This window comes from Haliotis cracherodii, unplaced genomic scaffold, assembly GCF_022045235.1.
Source record: "Haliotis cracherodii isolate W230 unplaced genomic scaffold, xgHalCrac1.p SCAF_18, whole genome shotgun sequence".
NCBI classification, from domain to species: Eukaryota; Metazoa; Mollusca; class Gastropoda; order Lepetellida; family Haliotidae; genus Haliotis; species Haliotis cracherodii.
In genome coordinates, this window is record NW_027266273.1 from 4,295,326 (window position 1) to 4,312,607 (window position 17,282).

The 17,282-nt window shown below is 38.4% G+C and overlaps 1 protein-coding gene across 1 annotated transcript in view; it reads left to right on the forward strand.

Annotated features, from left to right (window-relative positions):
• Positions 1-4,148: 4,148 nt before the first annotated feature.
• Positions 4,149-17,282, forward strand: part of LOC139465686 (Krueppel-like factor 6) — a 38,336-nt gene continuing 25,202 nt past the window's right edge. The window contains exon 1 of the mRNA XM_071247467.1: positions 4,149-4,383. Coding sequence (XP_071103568.1) covers positions 4,282-4,383 — 102 coding nt within the window. The 5' untranslated portion in view covers positions 4,149-4,281. The remainder of the gene's footprint in view (positions 4,384-17,282) is intronic.

Sequence of the window (17,282 nt, forward strand, 5' to 3'; positions counted from 1 at the left end):
TGTGTAACATATTTATTAAACGTCTAAATATTTTACAAAGTGACTGAAAAAAATTTCGTTGAAAAGTACATGTCTATGTTGTTTGGCTTCTAATCCTACATAACAATCTGTTGTGATGTTTGTAGGCCCTTTTGTCCGTCTTAATCAATCTGGACAGATTTCTTAGTCAAAATGGCTGAAATATTTACACATTTTATAAATTGCCAGAGAGAATCAAATTTTACAAATTGACGGTAATATATACACGCTTACAAAGGAAAAGACCGGAGAAAACAACGTCTATCGCGCATTGAAGAATTTCCCAACCAAGACATAGAGAAACAAGAACGAATCGGTTCAAATGAAGGAAAACAAAATCCAAATACCATAATTACAACCCACCAAATTTATGTGTATAAATTTTAGGCAGCTTCCTTGTTCGAGGAATGTATCCGTGAATATCCACACAAAGGAACAATATCCCACTCGTCTGCAGCTGTACAAAGAAACTTATTCGATGTCACGTGTCTCTGTAACAATCAAATATTTTAAAAAATATATATCGTTTCGGGATATTATAACCCGTGTTCGTTTCTCAACTGATCACTTGGATTGTTTCAGGTGTTTCACATAGGTGTCAAGTCTTCAAGAGTCGGCTGAGAAAGCCCACGTGACAACTATTTTCATAACGTCCACGGTTCCATTGAGTGACAGATAACAATGATCAATCAATCAACGAAATTATCAGTTATCCCTTTGAACAAAGTATGTTGTTTTAACATCGGCACTTCACGCCATGATATGAGTGTATTCCCTTTGTTTTAGTAAACCTAGACATGTAAACACTCATTTTTGACATATCCACTGTGCAAGATAACAGTGATTAATCAATCAACGTATTTTCTTTTAATCCTTTGATGACCAGGAACGATCCGTTGATATACAAAAAAAAGTAAATCAACTGATCATTCATCTCTTGCTTGGCTGCCACGTGCATATTACATAACACACATTTCACCTCACTTCCAACCTGGATTTAGATTGAATAATTACCCCAGACACAATAAATGCCAAATGGGAACCTTTGTCAGGTAATCTAAGTGGTGCTACCACTAATTGTACCTGTAATAAATTCATTAACTGAGCATCAAGGGAATGACGACAAATACACAAGTGTAGGGTTAGACGAGAAAACGTGGATGACAACAAGGGAGTAGTAATCGTATAATCGACGCAATCCAAAACCCGAAAATTCTTTCACTGCATGGATACTTTTTTTAGTATTAAACTATAACCATCTGGGGTATTTCCAAATGACGACATCCGATGAGCTCCGCCGTTCTTTTTGTCTGTTTGTTTAGGCCGAAGAAATTAATTAACATGCGCCCTTTGTCGAAATCTTTATAGATCACAGTTAACCAATCAGTGTTTATGCAAAAATGCGTAAAACAAATATTGCCTCCAGCCTTCAAGTTCATTTAGCTGTCCTTGCAGACGGTAGCCCAGTCTCTGGTCACGCTGAGTTGCGTTGCGTATCATCCGGGTACTCACGGGGGAAAAACAATAACAAAGGCAGCAACCAGTCCGGGGAATTGCGTTAGATCAGTGCCCCTTTAATGCCGAGCGCCAGACAGGGTAACAACAAGTACCATCTTTTAACGTCTTTTGGTATGACGCGGCCGGGGACGCTCTACCACCAGACCACGGAGGCGGTCACTTTGACATCGAGCAGTTACAAAGCATGCATACTATTATTATAGATCACTATTGCGATAACTATTGATATTGAAAGAAACTATTGCGATAACTATTGATATTGAAAGAAACTATTACGATAACTACTGATATTGCAAGCGTATCAGTGTATCATTTTAGATGGATTTTAGAGTTGAGTTAAACCTTGGAACTGAAGTTTCCTATGAATGTGATAACCATAACAACAAATGAAAAGGAAAGTTTGAGATATGGCTGATTTGTTTTTTCATTACCCTAATAATTTAAGAAAAAGAAACTTCCACATTACCATGTGTAAATTACTACCACTCATGATCAAAAGAAAAACAAATTTAAACAGCATTGCATGTATATTACTGATATGGTAAATACAATCGAAACCATCGACATTCCTAACTGAAATCGATACTATTGATTTAACAATCGATTTATTGACTTTAAGTGCTTACCAATAGCAATATATCGATATTTCGATTTATCGTGACACCCCTACTGCTAAGAAAAATAAATTTATAAACATGTAAAAAATACATGAATACACCATTACTAAAGGGGACTTTTTATTATGGAAATTTATAGTTAGTGGGACATAACTTTATATAATTTAACAAAATATCAACCTCTGCTTTATCTTGCTCAGATTGGGCTTTTTACGGATCAGCGTAGACTTGCAGAAGTCTCTAGGGCAATCATTATCAGTTTGAACAATACTTTCTAGATTATATAAATGATGAGAACAAGTTGTCCCTATACAAAAGACTGACGGACTGACGTCCGTACTGAGCGCTTATTTAGACCTGCCTATTATAACGATTGTTCACCCATGGACTTACCATGCATTCAGTACAGCCTTGGAGCAAGGCTATGGTCACCGCACTGTAACGTCTGGAATATTGTTGACTTCGTCTCAAAACAGCATTCACTTCCTCTATGATCCTCGGTTTTATTGAGTATGCTTATTTCCTACTGTGAAGGTTTGCTTACATACCACTTTGTATACAAACACAAAAAACAATTTATGGACAACAACTTCTTTAATACTGTGAAGGGGGCGTGTCGGTACAGATCCTTATACCGTTGCCAAGCAAGGACAACGGAATAACGATCTATACCGAGACGTCCCATTCACAGTATTAAAGAAGTGGTTTTCCATAAATTGTGTCCACTTTGTCATCCGTCAACTTATAAGTAATGCCCATCAAAGAAATCACACAAAACAAGCTCCCTGAGATTTAGTTATATCGGTAACATGCATGTTGTTTGTTTGTTGTTTACGCCGCTTCTCGGCAATTTTCCAGATATATGACGGCGGTCTGTAAATAATCGAGTCTTGACCAGACAGTCCAGTGATTGACATCATGAGCATCGATCCACGCAATTGGGATACGATGACATGCATCAACCAGGACAGCGAGCCTGACCACCCGTCCCTTTAATCGCCTCTTACGGTAAGCATAGTCCTCTTTTCCGGCAAGCATGGGTTGCTGAAGGTCTATTCTGACCCGGATCTTCACGAGTGTATCGGTATCGGTCTTGACCATTTAAACTAACTAAAATGTAAACAGATATTTATATGAAAATTCACGTGACGACCATTTGACAACACGTGTTTAAAGTGTACATTTGACTATCTACACTAAGACGAATTTTAATTCTGGATACACGTATCATCAACGATATTGCATCTATCACCAGTCTGTATATTTACATTATTCCGTGTTGATAAATCGTTTTCGCATTGTTTACAATACATTATAATGATAGAAGCCATAATAAATATTGATAGGCTTTACTATGATTCCTTAGACCATGTCGATTGTGAAATTAAATATCCTTTGAATACATACATTATATACCATGATGAGAATAATTTATATCAATGAAACCATTGGATTATTCAAATTAACTTCCTACAGAGTGATTATATTGTCAGATTCGACCGTGTTGACATCGGCAGATATAAACATTACATCTAAATAGCACGTGTTGTTGAAATTGACACCAATCAACAAGCCCTGACCACTGTAACGGGATCACGTATAAACAGTTTTATGTCATCGATCAGTCAAGAAAATCGTGACCAAAATGTTTTGAAATATAAGCCTATGAATCAGAAATTGCGAAATTCTCGCCAAGAGGCCTGTGAGGCTCCCACTGCGCTCAAGCCGACGTTCTCAGTCTGACTCACCTCGCGCGACTGTCACCAGGATCAACTCACGGGCTGTTATAGTGGTCTATAAATAGTAACATTAATCTATTATCATAATATATCCCATGTAAGGAAAATAATACCGATACTCATCCAATCAGCGCCGAGGATTCCCACAAGCGACGATTTATCTTATTGGTCAATGAACATTCCTCAGATTCCTTTCATCTGTAAACGGGCTTTCCATTGGCTGGTTTCCTACGTTCACACAACCGTGTATGCAATGGCGAGTGTTTAACGATAGAGTGTATAGTCTGTAAGTCTGCGTTGACAGCGAGTTGTGTTGATCCTTGTTGCTTCATGTCTGAGTCGAGGTGACGAAACTTGCCGGTTGCTACTGTTTCAGCCATAGGGCAAAAATGGATGTATTACCAAGTGGGAATATTTTCCGGGAGCTGCAAGTTGTCCACGACACCGGTTACTTTAGCTCTCAGCCATCGCTTGAAGACACTTGGCAACAGGTTGGGACTTGAAACTCATATTTGTGTGTTACCTTTAATTCGTGCGTTCCGCGTTTGCTATCTGCTTGATATATGTCATAACACACGGTCATATGGCATATTTAGGTCATAAGCCAGATGACATCTCATATCGACCCGGAACATAATGTTAAATACATCCTGAAGTTGAAATTAGTATGACAGACGTGACTTACATTTTGACAGATCACGCCATATTTAGTCAAGGGGGTATAACAGTCATGATATGTGTCATATTTTTCAAACTGTATATCATCATGATAAATCAACCAACCACGCATCATTGCATAAGCGTTCCTCTGTTATGTTTATTAAGCAGATGATATTGAATGCTACTGAATGCAGGAAGGGAATAACTCATTGCACGCTTTTCCAGTTCCTATATTCCCCAACCAGTAGTTGTTGGTGTATAAACGACATATATACTATACAAACATACATACATCACGTGTATTGTACTCACTGGTGTTATCAACAAGTAGGAAGTGGTGTCAATATCTGACAGTGATTGACTGATTTCCGTGTACACCCCAACAGCCTCAACAAAAACATGCGTTAATTTCAGATTAAGGGGCTATGTGTTTTTGATTTCTCTAATAGTTGCTATATATTTATGCCAACCAGGAGGCTTGTCTGGTAGTGATTTGTTTGTTTGGACAGTCACAATTTTATGGAAAGCAATACACCCTTTTAATCATAAAAGTGACATCACAATCATAACAACCATTTCATTATGTTTTTGATTTTTAAAGCTAATAATGATGATGATGATGATGATGATGATGATGATGATGATGATGATATATATATATATATATATAATAAGTCAAAGTTAATAAGTCAAAGAATAGTCATGTGTAGATCTTGTCATTTGAGTCATTTGTTTCGAACTGAATTTGTAATAATGATGAGGTCAGTGACACTGGAATTTCCTTCCTATCCTTCCTTCTACATTCAGGTTTTATGACAGAAATAAAGTGGCAATTCTCTTTAAGTGACATCTTTCATAGGGCCAGCTGAATAACGAGAAGCATGACTCATGGCAATATACATGATATACATACCACATGCAAGGCAGTGACAGCTGGGAATATGACTGCTGACAGTAGTATAAGCACTTGTATGTTCATTTCTCTTGCTGAGAGGGTGATGCTAACTTCAGTGTTTATAAACACAGTCTACAATATATATTGTACAGTTGTAACTTAGTAGGACTGTAGTTGACAAATTTGACATTATTGAGAAATTGTTGAACAGTGTTGTGAACTGTTAGTATTTCATGAAAGGTCTTTGTATCCTAGAATTTTCCTAATTTGATCCTGTTATGTGTATGATGAGATATACAATTTTGATAATTTGATGACAAAAGGGAAATTGGAATGTTTAATAATGTGATAATAATTCAGATGGGAATTCTTATAATTTTATTATTTACAAACTTTATTTACAAATATTATCATATTTAGGAAAATACCAAAATGGAATTTCGTTTTCATATAACTGACATGAATTGTATACAGTAAATCATCTATCTAGACTGCCGGAATCACACCACACTGCAAATGAATGTCAAAGCACGTCAAAGCTATCAAAATATTCCAGAGTAGTATCTATAATGAAAGATCAAACCATTCATGACCTGCCAAGGTCAAAGGTTAATATACTATAGATGTCAGGGTCATCTTCACACAGACAGACCCTGTCTGGTAATAACGTCCCATATTACCACGGAGCTGTTTATTGTGCATAGCATGCCTCATGCCCTGCAGAGCATACCATGTGCATAACATCTTTCCAGCAGCCCATGCCATGCTGCTACATACAACGGAACTATTGCCGTGGAATGCATGGCTCAATGGTGCAAGTAACTCCTAACTGCAAGGAACGTTTCAGCGTAGGTCTGTATGATCCTGTATAGCAAGTGCCCCATGCAGACTGGAGTGTGCATCCTTCACAACAGCGTACATTCCTCCCCATCCTCTGGAGGGGGGGGGGGGGGGAGGAGGGGGATTAGCCTTGAGCCAGTAGGGATGTAAATTGGCAGATAGGGGTGATGGTATGTGGTGTACAAGTGAATTTGGAGTGCATGATTTTGGTAGTAGTTTGTGAGAGTGATGAGTACAGTGGGAAGGGGGGTGGGAGGTGGTGGGAAGGGGGGTGGGGGATGGTGGGAAGGGGGTGGGGGACTCATCATGCTCAAAGGTAATGTTGGTGTGGGTTGTTTTTGTTTTTTTGTTTAATGCCGCACTCAATAATGTTCAAGCTATATGACATCAGTCTGTAAATAATTGGCTCTGGACAAAACAATCCAGGGACTGACATTGTCATCTTCCCAAAGCAAGGGAGTTAACTGATGATAAAAGTCCAGTTTCCTCATTTGCCGAACTAGGCTGGAATATCAGAGTTATATTTTGTCTCGACAACGAGTCTATGAATACTCGAATCAAAATCGACATCTGGTTTATAAACTGCCATGCAGATTTCGGTAATTTCAGGATTTGCAAAGCATGTGTACCATCATCTCAGCATCAACATATATTTTCAAATCTTTTCATATCTTTAATCAAGGTGCTCCAGTAATTTGATGCACTTTGAAAGTGAAAACCCGTTTTATCACAATATTGATCTTGATTATCGATCAGATCGCTTTGACTTGGTACAGCCATTTTGTTTGAAGCCAATGCAAGTACTATGGTATGTGGAATCTGATTAGTCAATAGGACTAACATAGAAGGGACATAACTTGTAATAGCCACAGGTGGCATTACAATCGGGCCACAAAATTCCAGTGTAGGAAACTGGACTTTTAACTCGCAGTTAACTCCCTTGCCTCAGGAAGATGGACGTCATGAGCATCGATCCAGTTTGGGGACCGATGACATGGTATCAACCAGGCCTGAATGCCCTATCCCTGTAGTCTCCTCTTATGACATGCACAGGTTGCTGGGAACCTTTTTCAAAAAAGAGATGCACAGTATTCCCAAGCCATGATGTAACTTGGCCAAGTGCACAGTTAGCGTGTAAGGTGTCTGAAATAGTGCAATATGCCCACCACACACAGTCCCAGCTGCAAGGATGCTGTGCCACAGATAAGTTGGGCCCTTGCTGCCTCACACTGTTAAATTTGGTTGGCATAACCATATTATGTTTGTTTGTTGTTTAACGCCACACTCAGCAATATTCTAGCTATGTGACGGCGGTCTGTAAATAATCAAGTCTGGACCAGACAATCCAGTGGTTGACAACATGAGCATCGATCCACGCAATTGGGAGCGAGCCTGACCACCTGATCCCGTTAGTCCCCTCTTACGACATGCATAGTTGCCATTTACGGCAAGCATGGGTTGCTGAAGACCTATTCTACCCCGGATCTTCACAGGTCTCAACATATTATGAGATGTTGCAGTCTACATTATGTGCCACGGTTCATTCGGATCGCAAATCAAATGATTCCATGAAACCAATCTGTGTGATTTTAGTATTGCAAACCTGCTTGACCATATCAGGGTTAGAAACTGACAGTTTTTGTCCACTAGTGCTTATTATGATAACATATAGCAAAACCCTTAAAACGGGCTAATTTCTACTAGTCCTTAGGATACCTTTAGTATTGGGCAGTGTGGTAAGGACTACAGGACTAGTGCCAATTTCTAACGCTGCATATAAATATATCCTTTTTGAGTTGGACTGAAAAACAAAAGTGGTCATCCCTCGTTAGATCCAATTAACACCTGTCTCCCTGCTCCTTGCTGCCTTCAAGGGATGCTGGTGGGAGCACAGGTGTATTTGCGTGGTTCTGTCGGGAGCAGTTCAGCAGGTGTAGGTAGGGAAGAAGTCACGGCAGGATTCCAGGCAGCCTGGATTACAGGATTGTGAAATCTAATCAGACCTTTGTTTGGGAGGTGATTAATGCACTGCTCACTGTGGTATGTTGTGTTAGTAGGTAAACAAGGTTATCCACTGTGTGTATTGTTGTAGAGAGGAGGCATCTTGTTAACATAAGTGAGGAATTATTTGATGTTCGGAGTAAGGTAATGGTATAAGCAGAGTGAAAGTGTTGCTTTGCCATATGCATGGTAGAACTTCCTAACAGCAGCACGCATCTTTTGGTTGACTAGTTGTAGGAAACAGGACCTCGGTGCCGTTGTACAAAGCGATCTTAGCGCTAAGGTGATCGTAACTCCCATACCTTAACATAGAGGTTGTTTTGTACAACGGCACCCAGTGCCTTTGAAAAATGCTGTTCTCACAGAATATAACTGTGAAAACATATCGTAAAGCATTTTCACACCTTCACATAAAAACATAGGAGTTCTGTCATTTATTCCATTAAATTTGTTAAGGGTGAACCAAATGACAAAACTGACATTTTATATTTGCAAGCTGATCAGTACATCTTGGTTTTAGAGTTACCTCCCCTGATGAATTTCAATTTAATCAGTGTTTTAGAAGAATCATCTTCATTTTTTAGGAATATAATGTCACAAACAAATAATGAAATCCTTACCATGCTTACGATGAATATTGTATTAAAATTGGAAAATTAGTTGAAACCTAAACAGTGAAGAAGTCAGCCTACAAACAGCTGTAATGTTTCCAGCTGTGAAACAGCTGAAGCTGATTGTCCTAAATCCTCTGTTGTTCATGCAATAAGTATGAAGGAGTGATGAATAATTAACAGCACCCATTAACAACCACTGTCTGTGGGATTAAACAAACAATGCTGACCATGCTGACAGCAGAGTGGGATTTGGGCGCTGATAATCATCCCTGTTGATAATCATTTATCGCAAGCAAACAGGTGACAATCCTATTTTCGCAATGTTAATAGAAAAACTTACAATGTTAACCATTGTCCCAGTGGCTCCTCCTTTACATGTTTGAAAGATGTATGTGGGTGTTGAGGTTGTTAATTGATACATTGTGTTTTGACATTGTTAGTCCTTGTACATAGTCTATTCATTGTCACAATATTATACAAGATGTCGATTTCATTGTTACAACATTGTACAAGATATCTACTTCATTGTTATTATGTTGTACAAGATGTCTATTTCATTGTTATTATGTTGTACTAGATGTCTATTTCATTGTGACTGTTGTTCATTTCAGCCATATGATATTAATGTGACACATTGGGGTTTCTTGAGGGATAATCTATGTAAAAGGCCAGCCAAGTCTTGATGATGATGATAATTATAAAACTAATTTGCCACAGTGACTAATTATGTTTCCAAATGTACAGAGAGGAAGTCTTTATGAAAGGATGTTTAAATGTGCTTGATAATTACCATAGTAACGTGTCATGTCTTTGCCTGTCCATTCAAATACAACATTAGTGATGTTCAGTGTTGTCAGGAGTCCGAAGGACATAGGGTCATATTGTTAGGTGCACTTATCTGTTTCATATTACCAAGCAGCATCATTAGGTTTGAGTGAACATTGAGAGCATGTGCAATTTGTGGATTTAAAGTTCACTGGAAGGTCGTAGTGGAATGATGGTGATCACATTTATCTCAACTGAATTTAATCCAAGATCCTGTCAAATAAGGATTAATAATATTGATAAAATGAGAATCATTAAATGCCTTGACCTAAATGGTTCAGGGTTGTCGAGAACTTTTAAAAGAGGTCACAGCATTTAGTTTGTCATGCCTAAATTTGGTCTAAATGTCACTTCCAAGTGCAGGCCCTAGTTAGAACTTAGAATTGGTCTTCAGCAACCCAAACTTGTCATAAGAGACCCAAGTTGATGGTCTGACTCACTGATTTGGTTGATGCTCATCATTGTATTCCAATTATGTAGATCAATGTTCATAATGTCATTCACTGGATTGTCTGGTCCAGGCTTTTTTTTTTTTTGTACTTTGTCTTATAGTTGCAACAGGCAACGGTTAAATCTCACTTGTTATAGAAGTTCAGAATGATGAAAATTGTCAAAGTTTATGAATTTATTTGTTTTAGTATTAAATTATGTAGTTTATGGAGTCAAAATTACAAATTAACAGATTGAAAAATTTATAGCGTTTTATTTATGTTTATTTGTTTTGATTAGTTTGCTCTTAGATTCATCCATGTCATAGACTCCGAGCAAATGTTTTGAGGTGGTATGACCAAATGTAAAAAAGGAAAGTACAGAGTGAAGGGTACATGAGGGATCGGTGTTTGAGCATGTCTTGATCGTATCCCCCACAAAGAACAGAGGTAAATAACATGGGCAAAGAAGACGTTGATCCTGCATTAGAAATGTCAATATGGGCATAGGTATAAGATGCCAGTTTCTATGTGCGGTGGCTGCGTGTGCAAACAGGAGCACAGTGAATGCGCAATTTGCGTTTGAACTGCCAGCATGCATTAAGAGGTCTGCCGTACCTGCTGAACTTGAAGTTAGGAGAACATGATTGTATGTTTGATTTGAGGTCATCAGTTCAATTGCTTCCTGATACAGGATGTACATTTCATATGTGCACACATTTCGTTGTGGTAACATGTCAATAACAACTTGTCAGTGTAAGTCATTTATGGCGGCTATATATCATGATGTGCGTGTTGGTTGATAAATTGGATTCAGATAAAAGTATGTCTTTCTAAGAAAGGGCTTATTATTCCAACTTAGTTTTCTTTGTTGGTTGTAAGAAGATGGTGCAATTGGGGATCGTTTGGTCAGGTTCTGTGATGATGTGTCATCAAACGATTCTTGGACGTTGATTGTGATACTGTCCGATTCTTTCCCGATCTGCCACTAACTATAGTAGTATGAAAGAATCGGGTGGTCCGTGACATATCAAATATAGTAATATAAAAGAATCAGGTGGTGCTTAACTTTTTTGGAGTAGTATATTCATAGTTTGCCGTGATATAGCTGGAATAGTGCTGACTGTACATCATGCAACAACTTGATCATTGTTTGAAGTGATAGCACCATTTTGTTGATATGAGGAGAAATCTATTGAATTTAGGCTTTGAAACAATTATGCAAAAGATAAAAGTATTTCCTTTCAAACAGCTGAAAACATTACAGAAGCTGATGACTTGTGTGATGGTGATAGCCTCATCATTTCAATCACCTGGCCAATAAAACATACAATTAATGCTCAAGTAATTGCCTTGATCTTGTTCAGCATTGTGAGAAGATGTACATAACACCTTGTCCATTTCACATCTTGACAGTGATACATAGAGCTTGCATGTCACCCTGAAGCACCATGTTTATGGGTTGGGGACAGTTTGTTATTTAGATTGTCCAGTGTCACAAAAGCCTAATATCACCCCCTCTGATCTTCGCTCATGTTTCTCTGAGCCGAATGACCTGACCCCTTGACCTGCAAACGGACAGGAGTGAAATAAACTAAGACAAGTAATTACCTATAATACAATGGGGCAGTTGGTTTCCCTGAAGCAATGAATGGGCAATCTGGCCTTGCACTGTTTGACCAGATTGCTTGACCAAGCAGAATCACAGGACACTGGTCATTGTAGTCAATGAGGTGTGACTGGTCACTGAACCATGGTCAATGAGAGGCCAATACACCGTGGTAGACTTATCTCAACACTCTCTGCATGGATAAGAGGTGAACACCGTCTCCATGCTTCATGGACATAAGTTACTGTTACCTTTTTGGGAAGCTTTGACTGCTGTTGTCATGGTTGTTATTTAAGATTCAAAAGTAAACTGTTTCTTAGAGGCATTGTGAAATGAAGTATTGATTATTGGTTTAAGGACCATGATTCTCATACAGTTTAAATTGAATTTAAACTTAAAGATCAGTACCCTTATAGGTTTCCACATACATACATACATACATACATACATGCATAGCAAAAGACGTTAAAAGATGGAACTTGTTGCTCATGATGTCAATCACTGAATTGTCTGGTCGAGACATGGTTATTTACAGACTGCTGTCATGCAGCTGGAATATTGCTGAGTGCGGCGTTAAACAACTAACAAACAGTGCTATAATGTTGTAAGTATGGATAAGATATATGGATGAACAACTTCTTTATTATATAGAGGGGTCATTACATATATCTTATCCTTACTAAGTACTCCAACTTCTAAATGCCTCTCAAAGAAGTTTGTTTGTTTGTTTGTTTGGTTGTTTGTTTGTTGTTTAACGCCACACTCAGAAATATTCCAGCTATATGACAGCAGTCTGTAAATAATTGAGTCTGGACCAGACAATCCAGTGATTGACAATTAAAATGTTGTTGTATGATATCCTGTTCAATCAGTAGGACTAATGGTTCCTTCACGCCAACCTTTCACATCATCAGAATAATTTGTACGTATTATATTCTAATCCTATTGATATACAGATAAATGAACCCACCAAAATGGAGATGTCAATGAGGCACTGCACAGTGTATAGAAAGGGGATAAATGGCCCATTGTATTGAGACTGATGTGTATCATACTGTGGTCACTTTAAGGCTGCTTGTCAACAACTGTGGTCAGTCAGGCATGAATTCCCAAGGGCCTGTTGTGACTACTGATCGATGTTCAATGACCCCTGCAGTTGCAACGCATTTATTATTCATGTTCTTGTGGCCAGTATTACTGTTAGAGGCCCTTGATATGAATAAACGTCAAGTTGATACTCATGTGATTTTCCTGTTGGTGTTCATATTCCCCAAGTGTCACAAGGTTGAAAATGACTATGCATGCTCAGGTGTTTATGTTTGATCCATGAATATGGATCCTCTATTGTTCACTAGATGGATCCTTGGGGAACGGTGGTTGACATGCTTCTCAAACCTGTAATGAAAGTTTTAAGGAAAAGCTACCATGGGAAACAAAGCTATACACGACTTTCAGCATGAATTGTGTAACGTAGACACAAACATACATACACACATTCATCATGAAACCAATACACTGATACTGTTGAGCTTACTATTCCAGGGGCGGTCGGGTAGCCTAGTGGTTAAAGCGTTTGCTCGTCACGCCGAAGACCTGGGTTCGATTCCCGACATGGGTACAGTGTGTGAAGCCCACTTCTGGTTTCCCCTGCCGTGATATTGCGGGAATATTGCTTAAACCATACTCACTGACGCTTACTATTCCAAATGAATCTGGATAACAGTGTATGATAAAAGTGAGCCATGTCATGGCCTGTCTGTTGACTACATATCCATGTGAGCTACAGTGGCACTATTTTTTCAAAGATTTATTCATAATTGCAAGGCCACAGGCCATTTGAACATAACATAACAAGAACACATTGTCCCTTTTATTATATGAGGCTGTTTCCTACAGTAGTGGTTAGGGCTACAGGAGGTCCAGATTGTTCTGTTCTGTTTCCAGTCAAATGTTATTAATACTGACGGTGGTGTTTTCCCATAAACTCATCCGTATTAACAAATGATGGGTACAAGTTATGTTCCTTTATACATATGTAAGTCATGTACATGGGTATATATGCATGTGTCTAAGGTCATGAGCATGACCTGTGAAGATCCGGGTTAGAATAGGTCTCCAGCAACCCATGCTTGACGTAAAGGGACTATGCTTGTTGTAAGCATGGTAAGAGATGATAACTTGGATCTGGTGGTCAGGCTTGCTGACTTGGTTGGTGCATGTCATCATATCCCATGGCGTGGATCGATGCTCATGATATTAATCACTGGATTGTGTGGCCCAGACTCAATTATTTACAGATCGCCGTCATATAGATGGAATATTGCTGAGTGCAGTATTAAACAACAACAAAACAGTTTCCAGCTTAGCAGGATTCAAATTAGCAAGGTTTGTCTTTTTATTAATAAACCATTAGCAGTTTTGTATTTTTGTTTGTTTGCCTATATACAACCCAAAGACCCCCCCCACACACACACACACACACCCCTACCCCACCCCCAAACACACACACATGAAAGCTTTTTCATTCATGAGCAATTTGATAATTGTATGAAAGTTTTTATTATTGTTTCAATGATTTCTGGAATAAACTTCAGCCTTAAGGATCCAGCTTTAAAGGTTTTTAATGTCTTCATAATGACAAACAAGTTTTTCCAATTACTCTCAAACTTAACACTCATCCCCAAATGGCCTTAATTTGCCTTGATCTTTTTAGCTAATGCAAATTAATCAGCTTGGTCTCATAAAGCATGATTAGGAGTCATAAAGCAATTCCCCAGAGTATTCAAATGATGGATGTCATAGATAACAGTCTCTAAAAGTGGGCACAAATTGTGGTCTGAGCATCATGTAGAAAAACCTCCATGTGTACTTTGCCTTCTGGGAACTCTCCAGTTCCTGAGCAGTTCATTGTTTGTGGGCAGATTATAGTGTTTACTCTACAGTAGCAACTTTTACAGTATTACCCCAGGCTGTAATTACTGTGTTTATGTTTTGCCAAAGTGTTATGTAAATATTGTTGTAATGTACTTTTATGTTTGAACAGTCTTACAAAGTATCTGGAGTAATTAGATATGAATATTGATTAAGATATTGTAAGGTATGCATTGTTTTACATTTATTTTGGTTTTCTTGTTGGAGAAACATGGATGGACTTACACTTTTTTGTTTTGGTTCCTGTAACCATGGTAATGTTTCTTTTAATAATCAGTATTTATCATGAATTTACGTTGGGTGTATTAAGTGGTGATAGTTATATTAGGAAGTTGATTGTGATTCCTGTGACAGTGGAAATTGTGAAATTGGGGCAATGTACAAACATCACCTGATGTGAACAGAATGAGATAAAGTGAAACCTTGTTATTCAGGACACTGTTAATCTGGACGTTGGATGCATTATACACAGGGCATTAATCTGTCTCACAATTACGATTTTGGGTTACCATTCAGATTAACAAGACTTCAGTGTGTAGGCTGAAAGAGTTTTACTCCCACTTGTTTGTTAGTTGTTTAACACCGCACTCAGCCATATTCAAGCTACATGATTGCAGTCTGTAAGTAATTGAGTCTGGACCAGACAATCCAGTGACTGACATCATGAGCTTAATGATCCACATAATTGGGATACAATGACATGCGTCAACCAAGTCAGCAAGCCTGACCATCAGATCCCATTAGTCGCTTCTTATGACATACATAGTTGCCTTTTACAGTGAGCATGGGTTACTGAAGATCTATTCTAACCTGGATTCCACAGGTGCATGGAGAGGTGACCATGATGGACAGAAGTACACCTAAAGTACATTAGGGTTGACCATGTAGCAATGTGTCAGTGTCAATCAACTGCCAATCACACTTGTGTAAGATGTACGCTTGACATATCTTGTATATATCAGTCAGTTTGTGGGATAGGCTCGGGGCTGTTCCAGGTCTCGCAGGTCAAGTATCTTGTGCAAACTTGTCAATAGTAAGACTTGTCACAAGTCCAAAACAGGAGTTTGTGCTGAGGTTCTGGAGCGTAATAAAAGTTACTTTCAGTGTCTTTCAAAGAAACTCTTTTCAGAACTTCTATCACTACTGTAAGCTGAATAATGTAGCCTCTCAATATAACTACCAAAGAATACTCATCATCATCATCATCTAGTCATTTCAGTGTCAAAGGAGTGTTGATTTCAAGCAAGGATAAGCCGGGACAAAGTGTTACAATACCCAGAAGAGTAATCGCCATTTCAATAGAGCTACACCTGGAATGCTTAGCCTACTGGTGAATAACAGATGTATTTGATTCACTCAGAGGCTTGTCAGTTGGGGATGAGAATAAAAAGAAAATTTCATGATTTCAAACATAGAAAATAAAACTTGAACAACTTTGATCATAGCATGTTTCAATTGCATATCCCATAAATATATGCCATCTAAGGTATGTACATTGATACATACATGTTATAACAAACCCCAAATGTTTCGGGATGCAGGATTGTCAATTGGGGGACAGGGAAATATCGCTGCCCATACTCAACAAACCTATCCTCTGAAATTCATGGGGGCACGGGTGGCCCAGTCGTCTAAGGCGCCAAGATTCGCTGTGCAGAGTTGCGTCCCTTGGGCACGCCAGAAACCTATGATTGTGGGTTCGAATCCCGGTTCGCCCCGATTATGTTTCTAGGTTTGTCAGCACCATACCCGTGCTCGTGGGTTTCACCGAAGTGGTAAACGTCTGAGACCTGCATCACTTCGGGCTTTCCTCCCACATTAAGCTGACACACCGCGATATAACTGGAATACTGTTAAAAGTGGCGTTAAACCCAACTCACTCACTCACTCTGAAATTCATATTCATAAACTCTAAGTGCACCAGCTTATATTTTTGTGATAAGATAAAACAGGTATTATGTTTCAAGATATAAATGAGCTTTTTGTTTTACGCATTGATCTGAAAACTTTATTTTGAATAACACTGGCCACTGGATCTGAGTTTATCATGTTTGATAATTCTTGTCAGTTTAAGTTTCAAAACTATTTATGATAATATGAATCTCTAATCGTCATTACAGTGAGATTGAGATTAAGATGGAATAACAACACAGTGAAAATATTTGGAAAATTTAGGGAATTTTGCATCTAAAATGGAATTTATCAATTTCTGTCATTGATAACATGTTTGTGTGCACTCACTGATTCACTGGTGTTATATAACCAGTAGCAAATATTTGTTCCTTTTGTGATTACCAGGGTCCTTTTTGCTTGGCTGAGCTCTGATAGTAGCACAGCATTCCACACACGTAATGAGCTCAAGGAATGGCTAAATGAGCTATGACAGCATGCAAGCTATGCAAGACACAATCATGGCCCAGTCATAGGGTCAAGGTCATGGGCTCTTGAAGAAATTCCTTTTTGGATAGATAATTTTCTGATAATATTCATCTTGAATTTGAAAGATGAATTTTAATACAACTGTATATCTGTTTAACTCTTAACAGTATTTGTTTCCTATCTGTCTGGTTGTTGAACATGTTATTAT